Below are 21,296 nucleotides of genomic sequence, written 5' to 3'. Positions count from 1 at the left end.
CATTTCGTACGGTAAATTCAAAGACGTTGAGAACCGCCATCGAGCCGATAAAGAACTTCAAACGCAAGCTTGGAATCGCGTAAAAGCAAGCGACTCAAGTTTCGGAGAGAAAGCTGCTGCGTTAGCCGTTGCGGGCGCTATGAAGGCCAAACGGAAGTTGGGAATGGGAACAAAATTCAAGATGAACGTCAAGAGGAAGATCAAAAAGAAAACTTGCTCGTTTAGAGGAGGAGTTTTATCGGTAGCTCGAAATGCGATAAACGATATTAAGGATACGAATATTAAGAAACTGATAAACATAAGTTTGGCGGCAGCTAAAAAAGCGGTTAAAGTTGTGGGTGGTAAGAAAAAAGTGCGGGTGCCTCGAGTTATACCGATACCCAAAGTTGGCGGATTCCTTCCCTTCTTGATACCGCTATTCGCAGGTCTATCGGCAGCAGGCGCATTAGCTGGTGGGGTTAGCGGTATAGCTAAAGCCGTAAACGATGCATCGGCGGCTAAAAAGCAGTTGGAGGAAAATCAACGTCATAATGCCTCAATGGAGGCTGTAGCGTTGGGTAAAAAAGGAAGCTCGCTATACCTTAAACCTCGAAAAAAAGGTTTTGCATTGTATTTGAAGCCGTATCCGTCAAAAAACTTATAGACTTGCCTCGGAAAGCGTTATCAGACTTAGATCTACTAAGGTATGCTAAAGATGTGCCCTTCTTTCGAGGAGTTTTTATGCGCAATACATTACCAAACAATCCTCATGTAAACGAATGTGCTATCGTAAACCTCGATGACAATAAAGGAAAAGGAACTCATTGGGTTGCTTACAAGAAACGAGGTAATAAGGTAGTGTACTACGACAGCTTCGGAAACTTGTCGCCTCCACTCGAAGTAGTTAGATACTTAAGAGGATGCGCAATTACTTATAATTATGATAGAGAACAAGCATACAATACATTAATATGTGGTCATTTATGTTTAAACTTTCTATATAATAAATAATTTCATAAAACGTTCTTTTGTTTCACTTCCCTTGTAGTCATGTCGCAGACGTTCACCTTGACAGGTGTGGGCAACGTTCTCACCAGCACCTACTTTCCTCCGATCGAACTAGATCGTAATTATCAATACGGATTGGGATTAGTTGGTTTCTACGGATGTAATTCAATTCAAAATATATTTGAAGGTAACAACAAGTTTTACTATGGGGGAATCAATGACGGCATCCACAAAGAGATCACCATTCCAAGCGGCGCGTACGAAATTGAAGAGATTAACAGAATTTTACAGAAACACATCAACGAACCTAACAATTCGTTGGACTTTATACTAAGGCCCAATAATAATACGTTAAAGTGTGAAATGAAGACCATTTACAACGTGGACTTTTCTCGGCCTGATTCTATTGGGCGCATGCTCGGATTTTCTCCTAAATTATATAAAGGGGGCGGTAAAATTCACGAATCCGATCTAGATGTTCAAATCGTCAACGCCACCAATATACATGTGGAGTGTAATGTAACCGGTGGAGCATACAGAAACAACGCGCTATCTCATACCATTTTTGAATTTGATGTCCACGTTGAGCCTGGATATAAGTTGGTGAAAGAGCCTGCCACCATAATCTATTTACCTGTGCTCGTGCATCAGATAGATAACATAACCTTGCGGTTGGTCGATCAAGACGGACAACTAGTAAATTTTGGTGAGGAGAGAGTAACTATTCGATTGGAACTAAAAAAGTATGGGTCTTCAAATTTTTTGTAAGAAGGGTTCTTCGCTCAGTCATATTTCGTCCGCTAACAAGGACACTAGCGATTACGGCTACTTAACAGAAAGCGATATACAGTTTTTACAACAACTCGGTTATAAAGTGCTCCGTAGACATGGAAGAAGCTTTAAAAAACCTCTTCACCGGCGTAAAGTATGAAGATATGATTATTGAATGTGATCGACGTACTTACCACCCCTACACGACCAATGCATATGGTAACTCTGACGAAATTAGTCTTGTAATACAGAAGGCAGATCTCATTACCGCCACCTATGATAGCGTTATATACTTGGAAGGAACGCTTACTCCAACGACGCCAAATAAAAATTACGATTTTACTAACAACGCACCGCTTTTCCTCTTTGAAGAAATCCGATTTATACTAGGTGATCAGGTGATAGAAATTGTTCGATTACCAGGGATAAACAGTACGATTAAGGGGTTTTGCTCTTATACAACGGATCAGAGTAGATGCTTATCGCATGCAGGATGGAGTGCCGAAAATTCTCCGCAGATACTAAACACCACAAAGACAGCTTTCTGTGCTTCCATACCGCTTAAGCATGTGCTAGGATTTGCTGAAGGATATAAGAAACCGTTGGTTAACATACGACAAGAGCTCGTTTTAATTCGTTCCAAGACCGATACAGATTGCTATAAAGGTGAAACTGAAGTTAAGATTAATCTTACGAAGGTAACATGGAAAGTTCCGTACGTTATTCCAAACGATGCTATGAAACTGGCCATCTATTCGAAGATTAACAAGAATTCTCCAATACAGGTGGCGTTTCATGCGCGCGACTTATACATATACCCCACTTTACCCACCACAAGGTCGTTAGTTTGGTCGGTAAAAAGCAGTACCGGTTTCCAGCGCCCCCAATGGCTACTAATCGCATTCCAAACAAAGAAACGAAACCGGAAAGAAGAGAATGCATCGAAATTTAATCACTTGAGTATTTCAAGTATAAAGGCGAACATTAACAATCGAAGATATCCGTATGAGCAACAAAATCTAGCATTCACCGATAACAAATATGTGGATGCCTATGAAGAGTATTTAAACTTTCGATCTCAATACTACGGTTCGGAGCACGAGGGCTCTCTTCTAAGTTATAAAGAATTTGAAAACCAAACGATCTTCATTATAAATTGTACGAGACAAAACGAAAGCGTTCACAATGTGGTGGTTGATTTAAAGGTGGAAGTTGAGGCATCGTCGGCATTTCCGGATGAAACTATCGCTTATTGCGTAATTTTGCATGATGTGTTAATTGAATATGAACCCTTCACTAGTATTGTACGCAAGATTTAATGTACTTTATGTATTTCTTAAATAAAGATTATATTTGGAAATCAAGGCGCTATATTAATTTTATTGCATCGTGCATTTCACATCAGTATGCGTTTTACAGTCATGAAGGCTGTTAGCATAGTTTTTGCAGCAGCAATCTGCATCTTTAGTGTGAGTTTGAATAATAGTGATGATAATGACGGTGATGAAGAAAATATTAATTTAAGTATTGCGAATAATTTCCTATCCAAATACGGATACATGTCAAAAGTTTCGGAAGGTGCATCACATGCAGAGTTTAAACCTTCTGTCAAGAAAGCCTTAAAAGAATTTCAAGAATATTACAAGCTACCTACGGATGAAGAATTCTATGATGACACTTTTGCGTTTATAATGAGACCTAGATGCGGAAACGAAGATATTTTGAGCTCCTATTCGGTAGCACCCTATAAATGGGAAAAGAAAACAATATATTATTATCTTGCATATAGTGATTATCGCGCGCTAGCCCGCACTAAAGAAGCTTTCCAAACTTGGGGAAGATATGCAAATTTAAAATTTGCGTATAAAACTTCTGGATATGATATATTAATAACATTTCAAAACCTCAATCATTCGATGTATTTAAATCCCCATTCCACATGTCAACGGACCTTAGACGGTCGAGGTGGCGAACTAGCACATGCCAACTTTCCAACACGCAGTCAGACTCCGATAGAAATACATATGGATTGGGGTGAGGCATGGTACTTTGAGGATTCAAATATACCGCCTGCAGATTCAACTAGCTACTATGCGGTTTTAGTTCATGAAATAGGTCATGCACTGGGATTAGAACATTCGAAGGATGAAGATGCAATTATGTTTCCCTATATAACTCGCGGTAAACATGATTTGAGCGCTGATGATATCGTAGGTATACGGAAGCTATATCCCAATGAAGAAGGCACAACTACTTCTACTACTACTACTACTACGAAAACTACAAGTACCACTGCTGATACTACTCCGAAGAAAAAACAAGTGTCATCTAGTGAACCACCCGATTTGTGCGCAATTCAAGTGGAACACTTTTTAATTTTAAACAAACGAATTTATATGTTTTACAAACATTGGGTGTGGATATCAGCTTTAGGTAGTAATTACATTGAGACCGCGAAGAATTTATTCGAATGGCTGCCGTTCCTTCCGAAATCTTTCGAACGTTTCGACGCGATATATCAGAAACCTAATAGTGACATTATATTCTTTAGCGGAGGTAAAATTTACATAGTGCAGTTCCCTAGTTTACAATTGCTAGCTGGATGGCCTCAGCCATATCATCGATTTGGGATCCCAGGTGCAGTGAACGCTGCATTTAACACTTATTCTGGACGCGCACTTATTTACCATGGCTCGAATGAAGTGATCGAGTTTGATGATTGCAATAATAAACCGAAGAATCGATTGATATACAGTCAAACATTTCCTTACATCCCCAACAAATTGACATCCGTGTTTAAATATATTGATGGTTATCTCTACTTTATTGATAACAACAATAAATTTTATAAATATAGTGAATTTTCGGAGCAGGTGACTCAAACAGGAATCCTGGATTTATCTTTATTCAAGATTCATTGCGCTAATAAGGGGCTACTAGAACAGCTTTATGATGTATTATCTAATCTCATTAAATTTGATAAGCATGTTAAACCTTATTTACAACCTAGACGTAATTAACATAACTTGTAACGTACGTGTATTAGAAAATAAAAGAATGATTTTACTTATGAAGGTGTTTTATTAATAACATAGGTACAGCTTTTTAGTTAAATCTTCTTAGCTTATCTCTAACATCCTTAACAAACGTTTCAGGGTAAATATTTACAATTTCTAACAAAAACGTAAAATCAGTTGTCCATTGCCTGCATTCAACAATCGATTTTAATAATTTGAGGTTTTGACAGAAAAATTTCCCTCTTGACAAAATGCTTTCGTCATCTGTTTTAGCTTCCCTATGAAGTGTTTCTTCTACCGCACATATGAAGTTGTAATACGTCCAGTACATGGAATGATCATTAAAGTTGTCTAATTTTTGGTTCACAGCAGTTACGGCAGCAAAAAGGAGGGTGATCGCTTTTTTGGTTAACAAAACACTATTATGCACATTACTTATTCTAATGCACTTTTCATCTGGTGTAAAATTAACTGCCTCGATTGTTATGCCACAGCTAATGAACGTTTCCTGATTCTGCTGATGATGTTCCAGACCATTTAACATGAGCCGAATTATATGCTCTGTTTTCATATTTGAAATATCCTGCCACTCTTCTACGTTGAATTTCAAACAACTATCTTGATTACAAAATATTTGCACGGATGGCGTAAAATCCTTCAATGAAATACCCACTTCTAGTCTAATCACTCCATCGAGAATTAAAGACCATGTTGATATTAAAGCCGAATCTGTGACTATCTTTTCTGCCAAATTATCAATCCAACTAAAATTTGCGCTTTCCTCACTCCATAGCTCTTTGAGGACAGCAGGTTCAAATTGTTTTTGTTGATCGCTCATGATGTAGGTAGCACGATTCGATGTACTGCTGTACCAATGATTAGTATCGACTCTTTTATACTGATTATAAGACATGCGCGTTATACGCACCTATATACGCAGCCTTATTTATGTTTTTCGTGTGTATGCGACTTTACTCCTGATAAATAACTTTATCAGCATCGTCTGTGGTAATCAGCGTTTAAGCTACGCTCGCTTTTTTCGCAAAATGCGATAAAGTTTGCAAAAATGCTAAAATAAATAATTGCAATTTAGCAAGAATGCGAAAAAAGTGCAACGGCAAACACCGTAATCTTTAACATTTAAAAATAACTTCAACCGCAAAAGACTAAAGCGGATACTGATTACAATTCATTTACATGCAACTGTGCGCGGTGATTGAGTGGCGAGTTTACATTTTTACATCGATATGGTAATTATAGAATTTTCTAGATTAAAATGAATCAAATACTTGAAAGTATACAACAATTCGAAGCGAAAAAAGAAAAGAACTTTAATGAAACGAGGAATGCATTACTGCAACTAAACGTTAACGAACTAATGCAGATATGGACCAAGATACCCATTATATATCAAAATGATAGCGAAATATGTAATCGAATTCGCTGTACTAAACACTGGAATCAACCGTGGCAACGTATCCATATTGATGGACCAGCTCCGCTTATAATGCAAATATTGCATTCAAGGTGAATTAACGAACTATTTGCTACCTTTTTTTTAATCTTCCTCAAAGTAAGCGCAGTTGGTCTAGTAGAAAATAAATAAACAAACTCTTTGTTACCGTTTTTTATTCTTCCTCAAAGTAAGCGCTAGTTGGTCTAGTGGTTAACTACTAGACCAACTAGCGTTTTAAGCTCCGTTCAAATCCTGATCTGTACCGCTAGACGGCCAGTTACAGGTACCTTTTTTTTCTCTTCCCCTCCTACCCTTCGCCATCTAGTGCTACCACACCCTCACAAGCAAAGGCTCCATCTCAAGATCCCATTAAGAAATGTTGCCCATAAAACCACTGCAATACAACTCGATCATTCCAACATACCACCAAAGAGGTCACCTCATTAATTTATCTACTCGTAAACCACAAAATGGCCGACGGCAACCAGTAAACCACAAAATGGCCGACGGCAGCCATTACTCGTCTCTCATTGGACGTCTACAGTCACGGGACCCAAATACTAGCTCCTGATTAGTCTGACGTCACTTCCTGAGCCCGTACGTACCCAGCTACACTACTACTTATAATGTCGCCATGTTTCATTAAAAATGTCCTTAACGTAACATCGGTTTATAAAGTTTGGAAATTGAAGAATGCTAGCACCTCCAGGACAAATTATCATTGACGCGAATTTATTCAAACAATCTTGGAATTCGCTTATGCATGTAGGAGTTTTCTCAAATACACTCGTATCTACTGAATGGTCATAAATGTAACAATAGATTCCTTTTTCGAAAATAATAATTTTTTTCTTCATAACTAGGTACATTACAATCCAAAACTTTTAATTCAAATATCGCAATAGCGTCTTGTGCCTCAGTTATATGCAGTTTCCACGAAGCTGAAGGAAGCGAAATTTAATTAATATTACGTCATAGTTGATTAAATAAATTGTCATCTGAAGCCGATGCAATTGAAGCTAAAATTTAAAAAAAACGTGTAGGTGGATGCGTTTGAATTTTTGGGACATATACTTACAGTTAAGATTACAATGTGATAATAAATCCCTGTTTTCATTAAGGTGACTTTCATTTGGTTTCTGTCGTTTTTTAGGAAGGATCTCATGTTTTTCTATTATTCTACGTTTGTGCGGAATTTTAGAAAGGTATTTAGGGCAATTAGGGAATAAACAAGGAACTGCTCCTTCCGCCAGTTTTGGTTTCTCTAGTTTAATCTGCGTGTTCATTAATAGATTAAAGCGATTTAAGTAGCATTATACACAAACATACCGTATAAACTTCATTCTTTAGTTCACGAATGATATCTGTTTGCGGAAAATGTTTTTCACATACATAATCATTAGTAGTCAATCCCGATCTTCCCTTTGAATTTTTGTACTCCACTGTAATAGTCGATCTTTTGTGATTTTAAACAACGAAACCTTTATTGTTTATTTGATGCGTAACCACTACTTTGGCACGCAACATGATCTACCCATGTTGTACTTTTATTATAATGGTCTACTTTTATTATATTTGCAACGTATAAAATCAAGATCAACACAAAAGTGTTATACCGCGATCTTTACGCGCCAAACTACCTAGACTAGACCCTTTGCCGCTATCTCACTCTAACGTCCAGGATACGTGCCGTGCTTCAGTAAAGTCGCCGTTCTATGCAGGCTGTCGGACCACCTCTCTTATTATTCACCGTGGTCGTAGCAAATGGCTAGACTTATACCTTATGCGTAATGGAACAGGGGCGAATAAAACAATAGAAAAACTACGTCAAAAAGTTTTACCTACTTTGGTATCCCAGAAGAAATGGTATCCGATAACGGTCCTCCTTTCTTTGGAACTGAGTACCAACAATTTTGCAAGTCAAATGGAATTAAATGTATATTCTCACCACCATTACAGCCATGCTCTAATGGAATGGCTGAAAAGCAAGTACAATCCATAAAGAAGTGCCTACTGAAAGAAGTACATGAAATGGAAGTGAAGAATACTCATAAGAGTATACAACTGTTGATAGATAATTTTCTATTAAAACCTCGTACAACGTACCCAACAGCGTCACTGGTGTTAGTCCCGCATCCATGATGTTAAAACAGAATCCGAGAACTAGAATGACTATGTTGAAAATGAAACCTATAGAGGAAAAAAAAAACGAAATATGATCAAGTAAAGGAAAACGAAGATAAGAGTAGAGGTAAAATGAGAGTCTTTGAGGAAGGGGAAGAAGTTTTTGTAATGTTTATTGTAAACATCATAGGTAATTGTTTAAATAATATTTATTAACTTTTATGAACATTACAACTAAGGTACATGTACAGCATGTAAAAACCTAACCTTCTACCCCCTTGGCAGCGTTGCCATTACATCTTCCTTTTTTTTTTTTTTTAATACATGTAACTGTCTTTAAACCTATCTGGTAACTTAACATTTCTTCCACTTCTTGTGGTTACCTTTGTTTCACTGTCACTTATACTACTAGAGACATTATTATGTTCATGACCATTTTTAGTTACAATAGATTTATCTTCAACAACCTTAGATACAATCTCTTTCTCAACAAGGTTTTCGTCTATTTCATTTTGAGGCACAGTTTTACCAATGTCACTATAATCATTTTGTGATGCTGGTAAAACACTAGAATTTCTTCGAAGAATACTACCCTCACTATCCCTAACTAAATAGGATCTGGGTGCATCATGCTTTTTGATAATAGTTGCTGGCTCCCAGACTCTATTTTTACATATGGTAACTGAATCTCCTTTATTAAATTCTTTTCTAGGTTGTGCCGTGCGATCATAATAATGCTTATATTTATTTTGCCTATTTTCTAACTCTACACTCACATTTTCTTGCACCTTTGGAGTTAATAGTTTAGTGTGTGTTGGTATTTTTGTTCTAAGCCGACGACTAAATAATAATTGGGATGGAGACACATGTAACCCTGTTATAGGGCAATTTCTATATTCCAATAATGCTACCTCTATATCAATATTAGCAAATTTACATTTTTTTAAAATACGTTCCGCAGTCTGTACAGCTCTTTCCGCTTGCCCGTTACTTTGCGGATATCGGGGGCTACTAGTTCTAATTTCAAAATTCCATTCTTTTGAAAATTTGGTACATTCATATGACCCAAAAGGAACATTATCACAAATAAGAATTTTAGGAATGCCGTGTGTAGCAAATAAAGATTTAAATTTACCTATGACTTCCTCCGATGTTTTATTACGCAAAGGTAATATTTCTAACCACCTAGAAAAATAGTCCTGTACTATAAGGTATGATTTTCCACCAAACTCACATATATCAGCAGCTATTTTATTAAATGGCAGATTTGGAATTTGATGCGGTATTAATGGTTGTCGTACATTCGAGCTTTGATAGTATTCACACACTGAACATTTTGTAATACAATTCTCTATATCTTTGTTTAAACCTGGCCAATAAACCAACTGTCTTGCCCTGCATTTCGTTTTTTCTAAACCAAAATGTGGCTCATGCAATAAATTTAGTACATACTTTCTTAATTCTAATGGCACAATAACTCTAAAATTTAAAAACAATAATCCTTCTTCAAAAACAATTTCATTTTGCAACTTAAAGTACACCTTTAAATTATCAGGAACCTCTTTTATTGATTTTGGGCAACCTTTAACATAGTAGTTTTTTAATTGCTGTAAATTAGGATCTCTTTCAGTAGCAGTCTGAAATTCTATCCTTTTTTCTTTAGTTATATTCAAGCTCCAACTAATAGAATGAACATTTTCAACTAACCATGCTTGATCTACAACCGGTGAATTACTAATGCTATAACGAGACAAACAGTCAGCGATGTGCATTTGTTTACCTGGACAATATTTTAATGTGATGTCATAGTTTAACAATTTAATCCTCATTCTTTTTAATCGTGACGAGCTTATATCTGCAATAGATTTTTTAAACAGGCCTATAAGAGGTTTGTGATCAGTAATAACAGTTATTTTCCTACCATAAATATAATTGTGAAATTTTAATGTTGCAAAAACTATACTTAAAAATTCCTTTTCTATTTGCGCAAAATTTTTTTCTGTATTTGTTAAACTTCTAGATCCGTAACTTACTGGTTTAAATTCCTGCATTAAGCAACACCCTAACCCATGTTGGGATGCATCTGCTTGAATTGTTATTTCTTTGTTAGTATCAAAACTTACTAATGTTGGAGAATTTGCAAGTACTTTCTTAATATTTACTAATGCATCATCATGACATGGTAACCATTCAAATACAACATTGTCTTTCAGCAAGCCCCTTAATGAGCTAGTCAATTCTGACAAATTACTTATAAATGGTCTTAAGAAATTTAGCATGCCTAATAATGACTGTAACTCTTTTTTAGATTCGGGAGCCTTTAACCCCTCTATTGCCTTCACTCTCTCAGGATCAACTTTGACCCCTTCACTTGAAAAAATATGCCCTAAATACCTAACACTTTCTTGTTTAAATTGCAACTTATTCTTGTTAAATTTAACACCCATTTGCCTTGCTCTCTCTATAACTTTTTTCAATATTTCATCATGTTCTTTTTCTGTATCTGCACTAATTAATAAATCATCAAAATAAACCGTAACTCCTCTTATATCATCAAAATTTTTTTCGTTAAGGTACTGAAAATATTCAGGGGCGATCTTTATACCAAATGGTATTCTATGAAATTTATAAGATCCAAAAGGTGTGCTAAAAGTACACAAATCACTCGAGTCTTTTGTCAACTCTATCTGCCAAAACCCGTCTTTTAAGTCGAGTACTGTAAATACTTTTTTGTTACATAAATTTGTCATAATTTCCTGAACGGTGGGAATTAGCACATTAGGGATACGTTTCATTGCTAAATTTAAATACTTAGGATCTAAACATAATCTAATACTTTTATCTGGTTTTTCAACAATTATTAAATTGCTTACCCAACCTGTTGGCTTTTCGACCTTACTAATTATACCTTTACATTCCAGTTCTTTTAATTTATCTTTCAATTTGTCTTTTACTGACAAGGGAACTCTGCGAGGTGGGTTGACCACTGGTTTTACATCATCTCGTAACTCTATACTACATTTCTCATAAAATTTTCCCAAGCCCTGAAACAAATCATGATTATCTGATATAAACTTATCTTTGTCATTCAATACAACCATTTCCACTCTATTAATTAAATTTAATTCTACGCAAGTCTTTAACCCTAAAATGGGATTAACGTTTCCTTTCGTTATCACAAAGTCAGCTAACACTTCCACTTTTTTACATTTACACTTTAACTTCATAATACCTTCAGGTTTTATTTGTGCTCCACCAAACGCTTCTAATATTAAGCCGGTACGTCTAAGATCCACCTGGTGATTGATTTGTTTGAAAATCCGTTCCGGAAGTATGTTTACCTGGGCTCCACGCTCCACTATCTAATTTAAATCGTACATATTTATCTTCGACCTTGACATTTTCATTCCATGAAATTTCGTGTACGTTTCTTGTTTCAATCGTACTTAATACGGCAAGTTCCTCGTCGTCTTCGAAATTTTCTCGTACATCTAGTTGCCTGACATTTTTCTGACTGGTTACCCTACAACTCACAGCAAAATGATTAAGATTTCCGCAAAGCCTGCAGCGAACTCCGTATGCGGGACACTCCCTTGGTCCATGAGTTCTTTGACATCTTTTACATTTAAATTCTTCTTTGCGATTCGAACTTTGATTTGAGGTGTTACCCGTTTTCTCCATTGGCTTCTTGTTTGCAATTTTATTTACACTTCGCAGTTGTGGGTCCTTGATTTGCTTCATTTGCTCCTTTGTTATTTCGAATGCTTTGCATATTTCAACAGTTTTCTGTAACGTCAAGCCCTCGGTTCGCAACAACTTTTCTTGTAAATTTAAATCTTGCACTCCCAAAACAACACGATCGCGTATCATTTCTTCATTAAGGGTTTTAAAATCACAGGTACTTGCTAATTTCGTTAAATCAGTTAGGAATTGCTCAAAACTTTCACCTTCACATTGATTTCTTTTATGAAAAACGAAACGTTCATACACCACATTTGTTTTCGGCAAGCAATAACCCTCGAATGCTTCGATAACTTTGTCGATGTCCTTGCGGTCATCGTCACTTATAAACATTGTATTAAAAACTTCTACGGCCTCTTCTCCGATGATATTTAAGAATATAGCCACTTTCGTTTCACCATCTTTAGCATCTTTCCCGGTTGCCTTCATAAAAATTTTAAAACTTTGTTTAAACTTTCTCCAGTTTTCCGCTAGATTTCCTTGTAAACTTAAGTTATTGGGTATTTTATATAATTCCATTCTTGAGACTTAAAAAAAACTTGAATACTTGAACAAAAACGTGACACGTGATGATCTAACCTCAACTTGCTTGTAATACTTAACAACTTTTATACTTTTATGAACATTACAACTAAGGTACATGTACAGCATGTAAAAACCTAACCTTCTACACCCTTGGCAGCGTTGCCATTACAGTTTTAGTGTATACCCTGAGAGGAAAAGAGTCCAAATGGAAGAGAGGGAAGGTCATGAAGAGGATTAGTGCTGTCACCTATTTGGTACTTATTGACTGTGGTATAATAATATCATTGAGTTAGAAAACTAATGGAGGGAATATAATGGTAGAGGGGGTAAGAATTTTTGTAGGCGGAAGTTGCCACAGATAGAGACGTTGAGATAAAAGGGCTAAACTCCGTACAATCTGCGCATGCGAAAGAAACGTCAATGTTGCAATGTTATTAATTAAAATGTAGGTTAGATTATTGTTTTCAATGTTTTCATCACAGGCCGTTATAATGAATAAACATATTCGTAAATCGTAATGTACATTTAAACTCGCACTTTTGAGGTTGTATACCAAGAGCCATGTTTCCCTGCAGCAGTATAAATTCCGAAAAGGACAGTATAAGCCCTATGTTCACAAATCGTAACCCAAGACATTTCAAATATCTACGAATCGCTCATAAACCGGACGGCTACTACGATGATAAAACTGGAACGCTCCTACTGGCATAAATATACAAATTTGCTTTCCTACCGCCTCCAATAAGATAGCCCGATTGTAGATGGCAATCGACACAAACAGGCCGTCACGTAACTTCATTGCTCGTGCATTACTTCAACGGACCCGACACTCACCGCTAGCACGAAGGAATGGGCCATCAAAACCAGGCTGTATAAGACCATGCACCAAGTCATTGGCGTACGTGAATGTCACACGGTCACGTCCCTGCATTCAATTTAATGTTTGCTACTTGTAGATTTCAGTTGTTCGTACAAAGATGCCTTGCAAGCAGTCCGACAGATTTTATGTGCGATTGCAAACCCGAACACAACGTCAGTAAGGTCGCAAAGTTTCTAATGTGCTTCAAGATTTCAATTTGAAATTGCCAATTCACTATAACTAAGGTGCCCTTTTTATTATTGTGTAGTTTATTATTTAATGTTTAAAATATTGGTAAGCAATAAAAAGTTTACATATTTATCAAATTTATTGTTCTTGAAACCCATTAACTTCTTAAAAAATCAAATAAACGGTTTTTCATGCAATCTAGAAATTAGTAAAAAGCACCTTTTTTGGAAGAACCTTTGAGAACAGGGAAGCATCTCGGGAAACTGAACGTAGGGCTTTCTATCACTTCATTGGAGCGACCCAATACTCAGCCTTCTCTTTACAGAAACTATGGAAGCACAAGTACAAATAAAACTTTATTGTAAATTATGCAGCTATCTACCTAATAGGTACACAATTTAAGGTCGATTCACATTATCTGTCAAGTCAGATTATATCCCACGGTTTTGGTAATCTTTCTCTCGTCCACGGCTCTCTTGACTATTCCGGCTCAGACAATTTCAAATTGAAATCTTGGAGCACGTTAGAAACTTTGCGACCTTATTGCCGTTGTGTTGGGGTTTGCAATCGTATATAAACTCTGTCGGACCGCTAGCAAGGCATCTTTGTACGAAGAACTGAAACCTACAAGTAGCAAACATTAAATTGAATGCAGGGACGTGACCATGTGACGTTCACGTACGCCAATGACTTGGTGCATGGTCTTATACAGCCTGGTTTTGATGGCCCATTCCTTCGTGCTAGCGGTGAGTGTCGGGTCCGATGAAGTAATGCACGAACAATGAAGTTACGTGACGGCCTGTTTGTGTCGATTGCCATCTACAATCGGGCTATCTTATTGGAGGCGGTAGGAAAGCAAATTTGTATATTTATGGCAGTAGGAGCGTTCCAGTTTTATCACAGTAGTAGCCGTCCGGTTTATGAGCGATTCGTAGGTATTTGAAATGTCTTGGGTTACGATTTGTGAACATGGGGCTTGTACTGTCCTTTTCGGATTTTATACTGCTGCAGCGAAACATGGCTCTTGGTATACAACCTCAAAAGTGCGAGTTTAAATGTACATTACGATTTACGAATATGTTTATTCATTATAACGGCCTGTGATGAAAACATTGAAAACAATAATCTAACCTACATTTTAATTAATAACATTGCAACATTGACGTTTCTTTCGCATGCGCAGATTGTACGGAGTTTAGCCCTTTTATCTCAACGTCAGATAAGCTTGTTTCACAATTGACGCAAACGTAAACGCCAACGGAAACGCAAACGGTAACGTGAACATGAACAAATTCGCAGTCTCACAATTAACGTTACGCTAAGTTTTGTCACGGAATATTTTGTTTATTAAAATGTGTTCTGTGGTAGTTGAACTAACCTAAAGAATGTTTTTCTACACACATAATTAACAATTCATCGAAACCTGGATTATCGCACATCGTCACAACTTATCTTTCGTTGATCTTTAAAGGTTATGTGGCTGGATCGCAAGCGCGCGCATGTTTAAAACGCCAACGGGAACGGGAAAGATAAAAGTTGACCAACTTTCGCGTTTGTTTCACGTTTTCACGTTCCCGTTGCGTTATATGAGAATGGAAATAGTAAATATTCATGTTTTAATTAAATGCTCACGTTCACGTTCGCGTTAGCGTTCACGTTGGCGTCAATTGTGAAACAGGCTATAGAGGCCACTCGCGTGGATAGGTTCCCGTGAAGGTACATTTTGGCCGACATTATTTGGCACATGAAAACGCGGGTCCTGTCACTGTCAGTTTTCCACCAAATTCAAATTTTATTAAATTTGCCATTTTAAACCCACTAAGCAAGGTCAGATTGTCACAAATAAACAGCAACTTTACAAATGAAAGTGCAAACATGATGCTGTATTTGCAGCAACATTCTGGCAAACTTGTCGCAAATAGAAAATCTTTGCTCCATTTAAATTTCAACTGCAAAGTTTAATTTTGGAAGCTCCTAGAAAATTACTGGCAATTTAGGCTAACTTTGCGGGAAGTTTGCAAGCGATAATTCACAATTGTGTTAAACATTTTCTTTTGTACAGTTACTGAGAGTTTATGAAATAAAGTTTACTATAACTGTTCGATGTAAACTTACTGGCAGGTTTCTTTCATCGTTTACATAATATTTTCATATATATATATAATAGGAAATAAATAAATTCATCCACATTATATTTATTTATTTATAATTCATAAGCCTTTCTTCCACACATGATATAGTGATATATAACATTGTTACATTAGTTGTTATTGCCTCCATTTTGCTTCTCCCTATTGTACCTGGTTTTGGAATGATTAAACCAAGCCCTCACACACACCTCAAAGAAATGGTCAGATAGATCCGGAAATGTTGACTTTGCAGCTCCTAATATACAAATTACACATTAATTAAAATATTATTTGCTGATATTAAGGATACATACGTTTAATTACATTAATTGTTTGAGTATCTGCTAGTCTTACATTACCACCTTTTCCAGACCAACTAAAGAATTGTCCTAAATAATTAGTAAACATCTTTCCAATGCAGCGGTATGTGCATGACTTGCTGTCATTCCCACCAATAAATTTAAGAAAATGAAGCTGAAATGACATCAATTATATGTAAAAGTAATTGTACATATATAACACCTACCAAAGAGTTTTGCATTCGTTCATCATTGACCAGTTTCTCTTCTAACTCTTGAAACTCCATCATAGTGCTTAATGGTAAATTTGGAAGATTATTATTATTGGCATTAGAAGTACATATTCCAAAACTACCACCCTCAGCTAACATTTTTTCTATATTAACAAGTCTTTCCAAAACCAGATTAAGTTGAACTTTCATTTCCATCACTACACTCCATAAATCGTCACAATTTCTTTGGCTGATTATTGTAATGTCTGCTTTGTCTATTAACTGTTCTATGGATACTTCATTGTTTGTCATGTAATGTTGAGATTCACTATTCTCTTCTACAAAGTTTGGGTTTTCCAGTGAGTGATCCGAGTGGTATGATGAGGTCGAATCTACATACCAGAGGCTGGTTAGTTTCAGACGGTGAAAAGTTTCAGATGTATACATGCATACAATGTATAGAGAAAATTATAAAAATAATTTCACGATAATATATTAATTACTCACCATCACGATCACTATCATGTTTAGGCGGCGGAGAAATCGAATCATCTTTGTACTTTGAGTTTTTCTTACTCTTTCTCTTCATATTTGTGTTTTCGTCACTTTCATCAGATGTCAATGTCTTTTTTTTTTCGGAGTACAATGCTTCCTTATAAGTTTCTGAATGATAGATAGAAATTAGGAAATATTGGTAATTGTAATTGCATAAACTGACCATATCTTCCTAATATTGAAATATTTTTAAGAGTAATCCAGTCTTTTTCAGGTGCCATTTGATTTGCAATGGCCTTCCTCTCGATACCTTTTTTTGCTGGCCATTTGCATTCGTCTCCTGTTACCCACGATAATGGGCAACTCGAAACGTATATGGTATCATTCAAAGAAAACTCTATTACCCCATAGAGGAACTAAAATAAATAATTATTAAATATCTAGAAACAAATAAAAACTTACATGTATATTACACGACATTAAAAGTATGTAACAAAAAAATACACAAAAAAAATTATAGACGTTATAAACAAAAGACCTAGTTATAGCAGGACTGTATAACGTTTATACAGTTTGAATTCAAACTACATAAAAATATCAAAACACATTATTATTAATAAATGATACAAAAGTATTCTCAAAAAGAATGCCTTTGGTTAAAATGTCATTGATTGGTAGCAATTCAAAAGACTCACAAAGTTGGCCCACTTTTCCACAGTAAAAACGTTTAGAATCGAAAAATGTAAAGCTACTTTCAAATGCTTTGAATAGTTGGCAAATAAAAAAGATTTCATTTGTTATCACGCATTGAATAATTTTATTAATTTTTAATACTTTACAGTCCTTTGTCACACAGTAATTATTCTTGGGTCCGCAATCTAAAACAATATTATTAAATTTTATTTTGCGAAAACTTTTTACGAGTTTGTTTTGCAACAATGACTCAAAATACATGTCGTTGTCATATTTCAACTCAATGGTAGATTTTTGACATTTTGATGATATAATATGATCTCTTTTTTCATATTCCCTATTGATAAATTGTTGTAACGGTAATTTAGACGTCTTCAAAACGGTTTTAATGTGACTCATATAATTTTCATATTTAAATGCGGAAAATTGGTCTACAGATCCATAAAGAAGAACATCGTCACTTAAATGAATGAGATTGTGAACATTATGATTAATGTATTCGCAACCGTAAAGTTTTTGAAAATTTCGAACAAAATAAATCATGAGATCTTTAGCATAAAGATTAAGCTGTATACAAAGACTAGGAGTCGACAATATTCTCATTGCACAATGTAATGATAAAAAATGTTCAAATTGTGATGACTTAATTTGATTATGTAGTACTAATGGTCCAGTATACAGTAAGAATTGTCTATATTCAGTAGCTTTCCATCTCTCGATTTCTAAAATTGTTCTCGGTAAACGGCTAAAATCATTGCTACTCATATGCTGTCTAATCATTTTTAACCTTTCATCGACAATATTTAAATCAGTTTTATTCATACGCACATTAATGCTTCCACGTATCCAAAAAAACAATAATTTTTTCATAACCCCAAGACATACCAAGTGCATGTAGTCCAAGGGAAATTGATTTACTAAATTAACATCAAGAGATAATAAGGGCGTTCGACCAGTATGATAATCCTCATACACATTATTTCGAAATTCATGATCAGTTCGTAAACTGCAATTTGTGTCTAAAAAACACATTCTGTTGCTTATAAACTCTCCTTCTACAATGCACTTTGTACAGCTATGGTATGCATTGTGCCCTTTAACACCAAGAACAAATGCTTTAGCAGGTGCGTCACAGATAAATTTTGCAAACCTAACAAAGTAAATTTTATTTTGAAACAATATCCCATTTGTTTTTATAGAGCTATATTCTGATATGAGTGTATCTAATAATTCAGAAGGAGTACTCGGTTTTTGTCTACCGCAATACACTCCGATTACAAAAGGGGAGTTGCATTTTAACATTGTTAAACAACCCAAAACAGGCCAAAATTGGTTGTTAGAACTTTTTGATAATGGCAACCCATCTATGTTAATGTCAACCTCTAAAACATTATTACTCATATCATCGGAAAGACACATTTTGTGGGAATTGAGACTATACAAAATACTATCTACTATGCCAAAATGATAATATTGGCCATTAATGCAATCAGTTACTGTGTGTTTCCGATGAGTTTTCAGGAGTGTCCTACAATCTGATGGAAGGCTCAAAAATTCATTAATGTCATGTGGTTTTTTCAAAATTGATAAAAGATTATTGAAATTTTTTTGTGAAACATGGCCCGCAACCGCCCAATTAACCAGGTCTTTTGCCAAAGAACACTTTTTTGGAGATGAAGTGTCCAATAAATTATTTGAATTATGTGACGACACATGTAGTGGTTGTGGTATTGTTGATTCCATAGTCGAGTTTTGAAAATGAGATGTGGAAACAGTTTCTGTGCATGAAGAGTGTATTTGTGAAAGTGGCAATTTATTGGATAAAATAGACGATGAGAGCATTTGATTTGAAGTGGTAACATGAGGTGAACATGTAGATAAAGTTGCATCTTCTACAAAGTTTGTAGTTTCTTTTGATGTATCTGTAGAAACGGAGTGTAGCAACCTATCTGCATCTTTCTTTTTATATACATGATTATTTGAAGCCAATTTTATTTGTTCTGGGGTTCGCTCTCTTATAATTTGACGAACATATAATTTATTCATACTGCCGAAAGATTTGTAGTGTTTGCGCTATAAAGAAAGAAATAGGGAAATTAATAGCAATCACACATACTGGAACACATCACTATATACTCTCCCTCGTACTCTCCTAAACGCCCAACAACATTCACAAGAGATGTAGTGGGTACAATTAGCACACATTCAAAAAATAAGTTACATGATTTAAGTGCATAAGAGACCCAAATTTAAAAGTTTCCTGTACCACTTTTAAATGGACATTGAGAGGAATCTGGTAAAATACCATGTATGAAAAAGAACTCCCCAGTTAAAAAAATATTCCATGACTGTTTTCATGGAGTTACGTTACTTGGCAAACGCATCTTCGTCACACAATCTTACCCGCAGTAGCACACGATATGCTAATATCATGAAGGAGATCGAACACCATTTAGTTTCACGTAAATTAAATTATCATACCTATTCAGTTTCATTTCATAATATTACAGAAATAAATAGGTAACCAGCGGTTATTCGAAACTAGGGAATTCTTTTTCGGACACTCCGTATTTAATATGCATACCTTTTTACTATAACTGCAGCTGCTAGCTGTCTGAGGCTGATCAGAATTATCCATTTTAGGTGTAGTAGCTGTAGAGTCCTAACTTCAAACAGAAAAGCGTACTATAATTTTGTAGTTAGCCCTTCGGCATGTTATTACTTACCTTATCATAAAATTGCACAAATCGGCAAGAAATACTTTATTTATGCAAAAAATAAATGCAAATACGGCCCACGATGTTACGAAGCACTAAATTCACAGATCAACCACCGTAAACTAACTACCATCAACGAAATTATCCCGCGCAGCGTGTAAAACAGAACCACAGCTTACTTACTATAAGTAAGCTGTGACAGAACCTCAAAGTATAGTTCAATTTACAATGTACGATTTTATAGCCAGATGTACAAAGCCACATACCAAATGCAAACTTTGGAAATGAATTACAAATTTGATTTTCTAATTTTCCAGATAGTTTAATGTGTAATTTTGTCACAACTTATGTATATTAAGTTATCTTCGTTATTTTCCTGGTAAGATAAAATGTGAAAGTTTATAGTAACTTTCGTTCATATAAAGTGATGCAAACTTAAATAGGTAAACTTACAGATACAAGTCAACAGCAAAGTTTTTTTTGCCAAGTGATATATAAGTTGCCTACAAACAATTAACGATAAGTTCACTTCTGGAAGTATTCACCAGTAAGTTATCAACAAAGTTAAATTCCTCAACTTGTTGATGTTAAGTTTATAGCGACGTATCAAGGTACTTTCCAATGAAAGTTAACAAACGGAAAGAAAATTAAGTTTGCTGTAAACAATTGTAACTTAGCATGTTTAGTGGGAAGTACCTAATAATTTCGGATCGGTTTGTGCTCTGGTTTATATAAATAACTAACTGCCGCATAGTGTTTTTATCACACGCAATTTTGTGAATTGAGAAAGATTAGCTGCGTATCATGCAAAATTTCTCATAAAGGGAAGAAACAGGGCATTTCCTTTCATCGGTAAGACATGTCATTTATCATGTTGTAGGCGAGGTTGTAGGTACCTTGTTTATGTTTCTTAGTTTTCCAAATGAACCAGTACTTCGAGCAAAATGGTTACCTAACATTTGTAAATATGTTAGCGGACATCCGGTATGGATGATGTCATGTTCTGCAGGACGGCCGAGTGTGGATCCTACGGGGAGCGACGCACAGGCGGAGGACGGTGGCGGTAACAACATAAGAGGCTG

At 35.6% G+C, this 21,296-nt stretch overlaps 4 protein-coding genes and 3 long non-coding RNA genes across 8 annotated transcripts; 3 read left to right on the top strand and 4 right to left on the bottom strand.

Moving 5' to 3' along the window:
• Positions 1 to 3,179: 3,179 nt before the first annotated feature.
• On the top strand, positions 3,180 to 4,778 carry LOC116159567 (collagenase 3-like). The gene has a single exon (XM_031472580.1). It carries the CDS (start codon positions 3,180 to 3,182, stop codon positions 4,776 to 4,778), a length of 1,599 nt encoding a protein of 532 aa, XP_031328440.1.
• A 1,151-nt stretch (positions 4,779 to 5,929) lies between these two features.
• On the top strand, positions 5,930 to 6,391 carry LOC116160682. The gene is made up of 2 exons (XR_004143282.1): positions 5,930 to 5,995; positions 6,046 to 6,391. It is a non-coding gene; the product is annotated as an uncharacterized LOC116160682 (long non-coding RNA).
• A 2,281-nt stretch (positions 6,392 to 8,672) lies between these two features.
• On the bottom strand, positions 8,673 to 11,604 carry LOC116159558 (uncharacterized protein K02A2.6-like). Its single transcript, XM_031472568.1, has 2 exons — positions 11,454 to 11,604; positions 8,673 to 11,399 (listed from the first exon to the last, which is right to left on the bottom strand). The coding sequence occupies exons 1-2, from the start codon at positions 11,580 to 11,582 to the stop codon at positions 8,673 to 8,675; spliced, it is 2,856 nt and encodes a 951-aa protein (XP_031328428.1). The 5' UTR covers positions 11,583 to 11,604.
• An 18-nt stretch (positions 11,605 to 11,622) lies between these two features.
• LOC116159717 lies at positions 11,623 to 13,080 on the bottom strand. The gene is made up of 2 exons (XM_031472778.1): positions 12,761 to 13,080; positions 11,623 to 12,623 (listed from the first exon to the last, which is right to left on the bottom strand). Exon 2 carries the CDS (start codon positions 12,613 to 12,615, stop codon positions 11,641 to 11,643), a length of 975 nt encoding a protein of 324 aa, XP_031328638.1. The 5' UTR covers positions 12,616 to 12,623; positions 12,761 to 13,080; the 3' UTR covers positions 11,623 to 11,640.
• Positions 13,081 to 13,096: 16 nt separating this feature from the next.
• LOC116159716 lies at positions 13,097 to 13,799 on the top strand. The gene is made up of 2 exons (XR_004143034.1): positions 13,097 to 13,519; positions 13,578 to 13,799. It is a non-coding gene; the product is annotated as an uncharacterized LOC116159716 (long non-coding RNA).
• A 61-nt stretch (positions 13,800 to 13,860) lies between these two features.
• LOC116159714 lies at positions 13,861 to 14,751 on the bottom strand. The gene is made up of 3 exons (XR_004143033.1): positions 14,352 to 14,751; positions 14,052 to 14,293; positions 13,861 to 13,997 (listed from the first exon to the last, which is right to left on the bottom strand). It is a non-coding gene; the product is annotated as an uncharacterized LOC116159714 (long non-coding RNA).
• Positions 14,752 to 15,860: 1,109 nt separating this feature from the next.
• Positions 15,861 to 20,436, bottom strand: LOC116160680. 2 transcript variants are annotated; one of them, XM_031473944.1, is made up of 7 exons: positions 20,224 to 20,436; positions 20,082 to 20,163; positions 17,028 to 17,220; positions 16,817 to 16,972; positions 16,325 to 16,701; positions 16,113 to 16,272; positions 15,861 to 16,054 (listed from the first exon to the last, which is right to left on the bottom strand). In XM_031473944.1, exons 2-7 carry the CDS (start codon positions 20,133 to 20,135, stop codon positions 15,930 to 15,932), a joined length of 1,065 nt encoding a protein of 354 aa, XP_031329804.1. In that variant the 5' UTR covers positions 20,136 to 20,163; positions 20,224 to 20,436; the 3' UTR covers positions 15,861 to 15,929. The 2 variants fall into 2 exon arrangements, with proteins under 2 accessions (XP_031329804.1, XP_031329805.1); XM_031473945.1 differs by lacking the exons at positions 20,082 to 20,163; positions 20,224 to 20,436 and adding an exon at positions 17,267 to 18,103.
• Positions 20,437 to 21,296: the final 860 nt, after the last annotated feature.

Source organism: Photinus pyralis, unplaced genomic scaffold (assembly GCF_008802855.1).
Source record: "Photinus pyralis isolate 1611_PpyrPB1 unplaced genomic scaffold, Ppyr1.3 Ppyr1.4_LG1, whole genome shotgun sequence".
Lineage (NCBI taxonomy): Eukaryota > Metazoa > Arthropoda > Insecta > Coleoptera > Lampyridae > Photinus > Photinus pyralis.
The sequence above is the reverse complement of the archived record's forward strand: the minus strand, read 5'-3'. Positions and strand labels throughout refer to the sequence as shown.